At 34.9% G+C, this 11,491-nt stretch overlaps 1 protein-coding gene across 3 annotated transcripts in view; it reads right to left on the bottom strand.

Annotated features, from left to right (window-relative positions):
- LOC138322932 (set1/Ash2 histone methyltransferase complex subunit ASH2-like) overlaps positions 1-11,491 on the bottom strand; it is a 48,277-nt gene that overhangs the window by 34,330 nt on the left and 2,456 nt on the right. For all 3 annotated transcript variants that reach the window (XM_069267174.1, XM_069267175.1, XM_069267176.1), the window contains exons 4-14: positions 11,040-11,132; positions 10,413-10,501; positions 9,588-9,679; positions 6,043-6,138; positions 5,654-5,725; positions 5,371-5,458; positions 5,115-5,184; positions 4,098-4,315; positions 3,504-3,581; positions 2,535-2,624; positions 2,190-2,386 (exon numbers count right to left, since the gene is read on the bottom strand). In XM_069267174.1, coding sequence (XP_069123275.1) covers positions 2,190-2,386; positions 2,535-2,624; positions 3,504-3,581; positions 4,098-4,315; positions 5,115-5,184; positions 5,371-5,458; positions 5,654-5,725; positions 6,043-6,138; positions 9,588-9,679; positions 10,413-10,501; positions 11,040-11,132 — 1,183 coding nt within the window. The remainder of the gene's footprint in view (positions 1-2,189; positions 2,387-2,534; positions 2,625-3,503; positions 3,582-4,097; positions 4,316-5,114; positions 5,185-5,370; positions 5,459-5,653; positions 5,726-6,042; positions 6,139-9,587; positions 9,680-10,412; positions 10,502-11,039; positions 11,133-11,491) is intronic.

The following is an 11,491-nucleotide window of genomic DNA, read 5'->3' as shown; positions in this document are numbered from 1 at the left end:
GTTCTTTTATCACATATCTGTCCTGAGTTGTTCTTTTATCATCATATCTGTCCTGAGTTGTTCTTTTATCACATATCTGTCCTGAGTTGTTCTTTTATCACATATCTGTCCTGAGTTGTTCTTTTATCACATATCTGTCCTGAGTTGTTCTTTTATCACATATCTGTCCTGAGTTGTTCTTTTATCACATATCTGTCCTGAGTTGTTCTTTTATCACATATCTGTCCTGAGTTGTTCTTTTATCACATATCTGTCCTGAGTTGTTCTTTAATCACATATCTGCCCTGAGTTGTTCTTTTATCACATATCTGTCCTGAGTTGTTCTTTTATCACGTTTCTGTCCTGAGTTGTTCTTTTATCACATATCTGTCCTGAGTTGTTCTTTAATCACATATCTGTCCTAAGTTGTTCTTTTATCACATATCTGCCCTGAGTTGTTCTTTTAATCACATATCTGTCCTGAGTTGTTCTTTTATCACATATCTGTCCTGAGTTGTTCTTTTATCACATATCTGTCTTGAGTTGTTCTTTTATCACATATCTGCCCTGAGTTGTTCTTTTATCACATATCTGTCCTGAGTTGTTCTTTTATCACGTATCTGCCCTGAGTTGTTCTTTTATCACGTATCTGCCCTGAGTTGTTCTTTTATCACATATCTGTTCTGAGTTGTTCTTTTATCACATATCTGCCCTGAGTTGTTCTTTTATCACATATCTGCCCTGAGTTGTTCTTTTATCACATATCTGCCCTAAGTTGTTCTTTAATCACATATCTGCCCTGAGTTGTTCTTTTATCACATATCTGCCCTGAGTTGTTCTTTAATCACATATCTGCCCTGAGTTGTTCTTTTATCAAATATCTGCCCTGAGTTGTTCTTTTATCACATGTCTGCCCTGAGTTGTTCTTTAATCACATATCTGTCCTGAGTTGTTCTTTTATCACATATCTGTCCTGAAAATTGATTTTTTATCACATATCTGTCCTGAGTTGTTCTTTTATCACATATCTGTCCTGAGTTGTTCTTTTATCACATATCTGCCCTGAGTTGTTCTTTTATCACATATCTGTCCTGAGTTGTTCTTTTATCACATATCTGTCCTGAGTTGTTCTTTTATCACATATCTGTCCTGAGTTGTTCTTTTGTGACATATCTGTCCTGAGTTGTTCTTTTATCACATATCTGTCCTGAGTTGTTCTTTTATCACATATCTGTCCTGAGTTGTTCTTTTATCACATATCTGTCCTGAGTTGTTCTTTTATCACATATCTGTCCTGAGTTGTTCTTTTATCACATATCTGTCCTGAGTTGTTCTTTTATCACATATCTGCCCTGAGTTGTTCTTTTATCACATATCTGCCCTGAGTTGTTCTTTTATCACATATCTGTCCTGAGTTGTTCTTTAATCACATATCTGTCTTGAGTTGGTGAATCTGAAGTTTATATCCTTGATAAGAAAGCCAATCACCTGTATACTCTGTCATTGGAGCGCAAAATTATAACCAGTTACAAAAAATGCAGGCAGTGTAACTTATGTAACTTAGGGTAAATAAGTGATAGTGCCATTCCCACGTAGGCAACTAGAGTATCAGATATAAGAGAGCAAGCAAGGGCACTCTAGTTGTATGCTTTGGTTTGTGTGTTTAGTTTATGTAAGGACAAGCTAGGTTTCATGGTGGAGAAAAACCAGAGTAACCAGGGAAAAACCACTGACCTGTGGTCAGTATCTGGCAACTGAACCGAGCGGTGGAGGGCATTTTGGTAATATGTCAGAACATCATAATCACTCGGCCATGTGGCCCTCTAGATGTATTCATAAGACACTTTACTTATCAACTTTTACTTAATTATTAACTGTCTTTAAACCTTATCGGACATGCAAATCACATAAGTGACAAAGTAACACTGTAAACCTACTTATTTTAGCATGTTCTTTTTTCTTTTATATTATTAGATATATTACATGAGTATAAAAGGATTCAGTGACATGCCTTTATGGTGATCATAATGCTATATACATAATACACTAATTGTGTAATAAGCAAAATCATAATTTAGCACTATGTGTTAATAAGTTAATTTAGCACTGTGTTTACAACAAGAAAACTGCTAAAATAACATTACAACTTTGATACAATAACTGCTAAAATATGTATGTTTACAGCACGAGTATCAGTGAGTATGACTTACCCGATCTTTGTAGGTCTGTGGTAGGATCTTCCTGATATCCTCAGGCTCCGGTAAGTGTATAAAGAACCCTATAACATCACCCTCCACATAGCCAGAACTGCTGTAGTGTTTACCCCGACTCTGGTGGAACTTGGTGCCTTTCCGGGATCGCCAAGAGTAGCTGAACTTGTCATAGCCAACTGGTGCCTGCAGATTACCTACAAATTCAGAGGGTTGCCGCTTGTCATGTGAAGAGGAATGCAAATGATACATTAAACCATGGATGAGGTTAAAAGGAATCAGTTGACAATTTACTGATTAAGAAATTAAGGCACTCACACCAATCAAAACCAATGAGACAAATACCTAATTCTTGGGACCAGCCAATCCTTGAGGCTGTATCAGCAGGCATCTCCTCAATCAGAACTTCATAATACCAGGCACCACGCCTCACTCCTACATGACAACAAACATTGTAAATTATAATAGGAGAACTTTACCCTGTATTAATAACCTCACCTTTATTGAGTTGCTTTTATAATCATCAAATATTTTATTTATGTAATCTTCATGGCAAGAGTGATTACAATGTCAAGTTCTAGTGAAGGCATTGAAATTACTTATATTTATATACATTTAATGTGAGCTACCATGTTCATAATTTACTGACACCTTCAGTATAAAACATGTAATAACTTTAATTACTCGGCAAAAAATTGAAAACATTTGAAACAAAAGGCCCATTGGCCTTAATGGGCATCTGACTACCTTGACATATGTCATCTAGGAAATTAATTATATTTTGAGTCATGGTAGCCATCTTCAATTTGGGATCCACTAGAGACGTGACATCACTGTCAAGGTCATATCAGGATCATTTCATGCAAGATTCGGCCAAATCGCACTGATAGAACTTGTTAAGAAGTTCAAAATATTTTTTGGATTTCGAATTGACCCAAAAAATAACAACACTTGGTTGGGACCATGTGAGGATAATTTCATGCAAGTTTCAACTAAATAGCACAGGTAGAACTCAAAATGTGAAAAGTTTACGCACAGCAGACGGTGCATGACAACTGATGAAACATGATGACTATAGGTCATCCTGACTCTTTGGGTCACATGACCTAAAAACATACTTTAATAAACAGAAGATGGATAGAACAAGTGTAAATGAAATGTTAGTTGATACTGAAACTTTCAAGGGATGAAGAGCATATTGAGGATACAACTAGGTGATGACAGCTCAATTGAAAGTGCCATTTCACATGTAACTAAAAAAAACCCAAGTAATATGCTTACAAATATGTTATGTTTAACATAAACAAAATTTACCATGTGTGGCCCTGATGAGACTGTAACCCTTATCTCCAGTTACTGACAGTCTGTCTTCTGATACTTTTAGCTGTGGAGCTGTCAAAACAGAAAAATAATCAGAACAAAATACAAACGTCTTAAACACCTAGCTTGTGGCAGTAGATTGACAGTACAATATTTTTAATTTCTGCCACTTTCCACAGTGTCACTACAAAACCTTTCTTTCACATTTTTTGTTTGAACTTTTTGAAAATTCAAACATACTTTCAAGACCATGAAAGTACAATAATTCACCACTTACAGTATAACATTTCTTTTTTGTTTAATAATTCAGATATCACAAGTAAATTCAATATCATTATCAATCCTAAATCTTATGTACCAGCTACTGTATATATAGTTGTTTATCTAAGTGGGGCAAACATTTTGCACATCTTGAACAGTAATAAGCTATACAAGCTCCTTATTGTCATTCTCTTCATTTTATTTGTGTGTATCTAAGTTCGCAGAAATTAAATTGATTGCGAAAATAGAGAAATTCAATTCCATGCAAATAAAGGCAACTATACAGTACCTCTATATCTACCACTAATTTTAAATCTACAAAAGTACCTCTGTCATTAAGAGCCATGAGAACCTCCCCTCCTAAGAAAGTTCTATACAGATAGCCTGGTATAGGTTTGCCTGCCCAGTCAAGACTCTCATCAAACGCCTGTCGGTTGGGAGCATGTGGATCGGACTCGGCCAGAATGTAGCGGTACCCATCCTTGTTAAAGGGATGTTCCAATGGATAACCATGAGGGGCTAGTTTGGCCATGGTGTTCACATCACTAAGCAACAAAACAAATAATGTTTGCATAATGCAGGTAAAACAAAGGTTAGGGATAAGTACAATGCTAAGAAACGCAGCAGTGAAGATCAGGGCCCAGCACCATAAAACTATCCTCAGAAAGATTTTTTACTCAAGTATATGGTTTACATAGACTTGAGTAAAAAAATCTGAGAAAGTTTTATGGTTTAGGGTTGTATGCAAATGAAAAGTAAATAAAATAAACAGAACCTTGTTTATGCAAATGAAAAGTAAATAAAATAAACAGAACCTTATGTATTTAATAAAATGGAAAGTTATCTTCCATCTGAAACATCTTTTCTATACATTACTGCAAATGAACTTGTTCTATCTAATCACTCACACATATTTAAGCCTAATGAATTTTTCAAAGCAATTTAAATTTTTTCTGACGATTAATTTTTGCGATTTCTCATTTCTCACGAGTTATGCAAAATTTAATTGCAAAGATAAGTTGGTTTACAGTTCCTCTTACCCCGGACAAGGATATCCGATGCGAGATCTTCCACCAAGGGTAAAGAAAAACTACACAAGATCTTTGCATGTGCTCACATAGGGTAAGAAAAAAGAATCATTCACCCTCTTTGGGTTGAGGTAGGAGATCTCAACCCTCAGGATAAGATTCTTAAGTGTTTGACAACTGAAGAATCTTACCCCTTGGACTGAGATTCTCCTGTCTCCCTCCAAAGAGGGTAAAAGATTCTATCAATCTTTACCAGAGATATTTTTGAAGAATATTGGAGATATTATGATTTTTTTCTTTTTTCTTGTTAACATACCTTCTTTTAAGTCGTGATCCAACTGGCTGTATGCTGTCAGGAGCTTTTCTTTTGGTTCCCCGACCTTTACCTGTAAAATTTTAAATTGGGATAAATCATTACCCAATATATTCCTTTTACTCACTGTCTACCAGTAACTTTCCATAAGCCATCAGTTTAAACTAGAGTTCTTTATGCAACCTTCATTAAAAGTCAACCAAGTCTGGCAGTTCATAGTATAAAATGAACTAATGATAGACCCAATATATGGACTCACTGTCTACTAGCGACCCAGTCTTCTGGCCTGCCTGTAATACACTGCCTTGTTTCAATAATTCATAACCAGGGCCAACTTTGGTCAAATCCTGCAACAATTCAAATAACAGAATTATTAAAATTATTCAAATCTATATTGAATAAACCTAGTTTATACCACAATAAATTCAAAATACAGTACTGGTTACTAGAATATCTGACTCTTTAATATGTTACAACTCACAGAGTATTAGTATAATACTTTAGAAAGTTAATGTAGAGAATGATTTTATAAAAAGACTTACTGCCATGACTAGGCCGTAGTGTGGGTCCCCTATTGTCACCTCAGACGAGGTAAACAGCTCGGTCTCTTTAGTCTGTAATTAAACATTAAATATAATGTGTTTGAATAATAATTGATTATACAAAATTCATTTTTGAATTCAATGCATTTTTTTTATTATTTCACTTTTTTCTCCTTTATGCAGATCAAGTCTTATATTGTAAACTACCTTATTTTGGTTTCATCTTTAGTTGATTATAAATGTACTAATGTTGAGATATCCCAGTTCAGTGGACCCATGTAAGAATCTGTTAGTTTATAGACAATTAGACAAAATTTGATGAGAAATCAATCATTGTTGCATTACTAACTTTGTTGAATACAGTTAAACAAACTACATGAGTATATTACCAATGTCTTTGTGACAGTTGTATGCCACGTTGTTTTGATTCTCCTTGGCATTGTTGTTAGGTTTTCCCACTGCTTCTCAATAAAGGGTATGATCTCCTGAAAACAACACATTAACAAGAGGCCCATGGGCCTTAACGGTCACCTGAGTTAGAATATTTAATGAAACAAATAATGAAACAAATTAAAGACATATAAACACTATATGCTGGGCCTTGAAGTTGGTCAGTGATTTATAAATTTGTTTTTTTAGACTATGAAGAGTATTTGCTTCCATCAAACCTGTGAAATTAGAGGTAATTTTTGAAATTTTAATCATTTTGACCCTGTTTGGTCCTGCCCCTCTGGTCCCCAGGGGGGTCATCAAGGACAGATATGAATGTTAAAATGCTATATCTTAGGCTAATAATTCTAATCAAGTTTGACTAATTTCCTACGAAAGTTGGGCAAATAATGTTCACAAATATGTTTTTCCTATATAAACTAAAGTAAACTTGACCCCTCTCCAGAGGGTAACGTGAGACCCCAAGGTCATATAATTCACAATTTTTATAAAACACCTTAAGACCTTTCCATCTATAATTATTTGATTCTATTATATCCAGAATTTTAGAAGATTTTTGAAGTTTTAGCCTATTTGACCCCTTTTTTGCCCCGCCCTCTGCTCCCAGGGGGTTGGCCAGAACCAATGTGGATATGATATTAAAATGCTATCTCAGGCTAATAATTCTAATCAAGTTTGACTCATTTTATATGAAAATTGAGCAAAAAATGCTCATTAATGTGTTTTACCTATATAAACTATAGTAAACTTGACCCCCTCCCCAAGGGGAAACAGGAGACCCCAGGGTCATATAATTTACAATTTTTATAAACAAACTTGAAGACCTTTTCATCTATAAAGAGTATTTGATTATACCATTTCCAGAAATTTAAAAGAATATTTTTGAAGTTTTAGCCTATTTGACCTTTTTTGGCCCCACCCCTCTGCCCCAAGAGGGTCGGCCGGGACCAATATGGATATGATATTAAAATGCTATCTCGGGCTAATAATTCTAACCAAGTTTTACTCGTTTCCAATGAAAATTGAGCAAAAAATGCTCATAAATGTGTTTTCCCTATATAAACTATAGTAAACTTGACCCCCTCCCCAGGGGGAAATGTTAGACCCCAGGGTCATATAATTCACAAATTTTGTAAAGGACCTTAAGACCTTTCTATTTATGAAAAGTATTTGATTCTACCATTTCCAGAATTTCAGAAGAAGATTTTTGAAGTTTTAGCCTATTTGACCCTTTTTTTGCTCCGCCCTCTGCTCCCAGGGGGTCGGCCAGGACCAATGAGGATATGATATTAAAATGCTATCTCAGGCTAATAATTCTAACCAAGTTTTACTCGTTTCCAATGAAAATTGAGCAAAACATGCTCATGAATGTGCTTTCCCTATATAAACTATAGTAAACTTGACCCCCTCCCCAGGGGGAAACGTGAGACCCCAGGGACATATAATTCACAATTTTTGTAAAGGACCTTCAGACCTTTCTATTTATGAAAAGTATTTGATTCTACCATTTCCAGAATTTCAGAAGAAAATTTTTGAAGTTTTAGTCTATTTTGACCCCTTTTGACCCCGCCCCTAAGGCCCCTGGGGGTCAGTCTTAGAAAATTTGTTAATATGATTAAATGGCCATCTCATGCTGATAATTCTGACAACATTTGACTCATTTCCTATTACAAATGACCAAATAATGTGCAAAAATGTGTTTTCCCAATATAAGCTATAGTAAACTTAACCCCCTCCCCAGGGGGAAACTAGAAACCCCAGGGTCATATAATTCACATTTTTTGTAAAGGACCTTAAGACCTTTCTATCTATGAAAAGTATTTGATTCTACCACATCTGTGAGTAGAGAAGAAGATTTTTTAAACTTTACTCAATTTTACCCCTTTTGGCCCCTCCCACAGCCCCCGGGGGGGGTGGGGGGGGGGGGGGTGGGGACCATATAATTCACAATTTTGATTGGCCTTATGCCTTAGAAGGTTTGTGCAAAATTTCATTGAAATTGCTTCAGCAGTTTGGGAGAAGAAGACGAAAATGTAAATTGCTTACGGACATACGACGCACGACGGACATACGACGCACGACGGACGACGGACGACGACGGACAAAAGGCGATTAGAATAGGTCACTTGAGACTTTGTCTCAGGTGACCTAAAAAGTAACTCTAGTTTAAAATGAGGGGGTCTACTGAATTTCAATTTTGACACAAGTAATGAAAAGCTCCCATTAGTTATTACTAAAGCAATTGTTTACAAACTCTGTTGATTTGTATGCATCTTGATTTCATCAGTTTTTCTCTGCATAATTCAACACTAAAACTTCCATTACATTTACTGTCATTACACAAAGTTTTGTTAATGTATCAGGAGATAGGAAGAATATGCACAATTTATGATAAACCAGACATGTTAACCCTACCGATTCTGGCGGAAGTCTACCGCTTTTGAGACTAATATTCCGCCTACCGCTTTAATATCCAAATATTCCGATTTCTGCAAAACATCGTCTTCATTTTTTTTCTTCCGATTTCTGAATTTTTCATAGTCGGTTGGGGCTGCCTTGGTGGCTTCAAAATGCATACCAGAGTGAGCAGGGGGACTGGCTTGATAATTAGTAAATAAAGGAGGTGTGAACACTCCCTGACCAACACCCACTGGTGCAAATTAGCAGCCTGGGGCTAGTTCCACCTTGGCTTGGTGCACGTGGTGTCGCTTGCTTAGCCTATTTCACATGTCTGAGTGTAACGATGTGTATTACGTAGGCCTACCGTGAGGAAACAATCATCTGGCCTTTCAATAAATTTTGTGCTTAAAACTAGTAAGTATCATTTCAAAAACAAACACTACTTATAATTGAAATGATTTACTCACGTTTTTAATGTAAAATAGGCATAAAGTGTCTGCTGAAAATCACAAGCTTTGCAATCGTAATGGCCGCCATTTTGGAATGGGGTGATTCTAATAAAGGAGCCGGATTTTAGTATATTTTTTCATGATATCACTAAAAAAAAAAATGTTTCAGGGTGATTATTTCTCTAGAATATTGGTGTAAATTTTAGAAACAAATATTTGTATTTCTTTCTTGCATAAATCAAAAGAAAATGAGTCCAGTATGTATTACAAAAAAAAAAAAAAAAAAAGTGGAAAAAAAACCCAAAACAAATAGACAAAATGTATAATTAAAATAGGTGATAAATAGCATTGAAATAAAAGTATACAATGTATTTATTGGCATTTTTCATCTTCCAAATTTAATGTAAGCCTTAATTAATATTTGAAAAATACAAAATGAGCCACCAATGCAAGGCCTATGGTAATAATTAAAGTAAATCATAATTTGTTAACAAAATATGTTTTTGTAATTATTTTGCATATTATTGATATTATATCTCTCCAAAGGTTAACATGTCTGGATAAACCTTAGCAATTTTATTCTGAAGAGACTTCCATTCTTGACATATGTACCCATTTGGTTCCCATTTTGATACCTTTTCTTTAGAGAACAGTGTTTTTTCCTCTCCTTTACATCTGGCCTGGTTAGTTAGATTGGCTATTGTGGTGTAACAGATCTGTGTAAAACCTAGTAAACAATAAATAACAGGTACTATAATGGGAAGGTCACCAATTATCCAATAAAAAGAATGTTTGTTCTCACCTTGGAAATTTCCAGCAGTATAACTTGAAAATCATTTTACTTTGTACATATTTATTTTACAGCTTGTATTACTTGTAATTGTCAAATATTGTGGACTAATTCAATTTCTTCAATAAATTACATGTAGCAATATAGTTATTATACATTAAAACATGCGTTAGAAATCACCTTTGCACAGCATAGCAATCACCTGCTTAGTAATATAAAACAACTTTTGGTGCTTAAGCATGTACAATTCAGTCTTTGCACATTAGAGTTAGCTCCCTTGCAGAAAGATATTGATCGTGATACCATCATTTTGCGAGTAAACTTTGTTTTGTTTTCTTTGAAAAGTATGCTCGCAAACACATGACATCACAAAATGGCTGCCTTCATAGGCACGGATAACCTCGTAAAAAATCCCAAAGCAAACGCGGCTATATCGCAGCATTTTGGCCTTGTAGTACGTAAAAGAGAAAGAAATAGCGAGGAAAACATTGCTGGATGTCGATCGTGTAGGGCAATTGTTAAATGTAGTGGCAGGACAACGACCCTGACGACTCACTTGCGTCGCCATCACACAGCTACTGCAGCTATAGAGTCCCGTCCAGTAGTGTAAGTGTTTGCAAACCATTAGGACTGCTTACATGAAAACATACACATTGTACATTATACTTACTGGCTTGTTTTCTGTTGAAATATTCCAGACCATTAGGACTGCACTGCTTACATGAAAACTGGTAGTTAGTCATAAAGGGAATACAGGGTCTGAAACAAAAGTACAATTTTATTTTTATTGACAAAGAAAAAATTCTAAAAATTTACTTATATATTTCAAGATGCTCCATTGCCGACAGAGCATAAAATGATATTAATCATTTGAACAACAATTGGTGTTTAATTGTGTATATGTATGCCTAATTAACACAAAAAATAACATAAAATAATTTATTTCACCTTTGGTGCATGCGCAATCATTACTTCATTCCATATAAGATTTAGTGCCACAGAATTTTCTGGATGCAATTAAATTATTTTTCATATTTTAAACTTGAAGTAAAATTAGAAACTCAAACTTTTCAATGGTGGTAAAGGTGTAAAGTAAGTAACTTTTGTAACGGAAGAAAAATACTATATCGTCTGCTTCAGTTTTTGAGTGAAAATATACCATTTGTCAGCGGTGGAGCATCTTTAAATTACCATGCATTCTTTTTATTAATCATTGATAAAAATAATGTATTAATCAAACTGATTCAATCAGGCTTTTTAGACACTTGACTTTTGGTGTAGAATTTATTTTCCATACCCTGCAGTGTAGCAGCCTATACACTCAGAATGGAACCATTTATAACAATATCCACACTGTAGCTCTACTGTTCCTAGATTTCTGCCTTTTCCACTGAAATAAAACAATAGCATATGTAAACAAACCATAATGTTCTGCTTAAATTACCACACCTGGGTACATATGTTTCTTTCAATTTGTAAATGGCATCAAGAACAATTATACTTATAAGTAGCAGGGCAATATTTAAAAAGTGTTCATGAGTTGAAACAGAGGAACTCAAATATTTCAATTAAATTTTAAGGGTAAAATCTACCATAGCCATCATTCTCTTCTAATGCGTATATGTATAATTATTTATTGAATGAGAATCTGAACTATTGCAAAGAATTCTTAATGCCTAGAAACCTAGTTCTCAGGTTGAAATCCATTGAGCAAACTATTGAAGCATTTTGTAAGAAACAAGGGGCCCG

The sequence above is a fragment of the Argopecten irradians genome, chromosome 5, assembly GCF_041381155.1.
Source record: "Argopecten irradians isolate NY chromosome 5, Ai_NY, whole genome shotgun sequence".
Taxonomy (NCBI): domain Eukaryota; kingdom Metazoa; phylum Mollusca; class Bivalvia; order Pectinida; family Pectinidae; genus Argopecten; species Argopecten irradians.
This window is presented reverse-complemented; position numbering and strand designations above follow the sequence as displayed.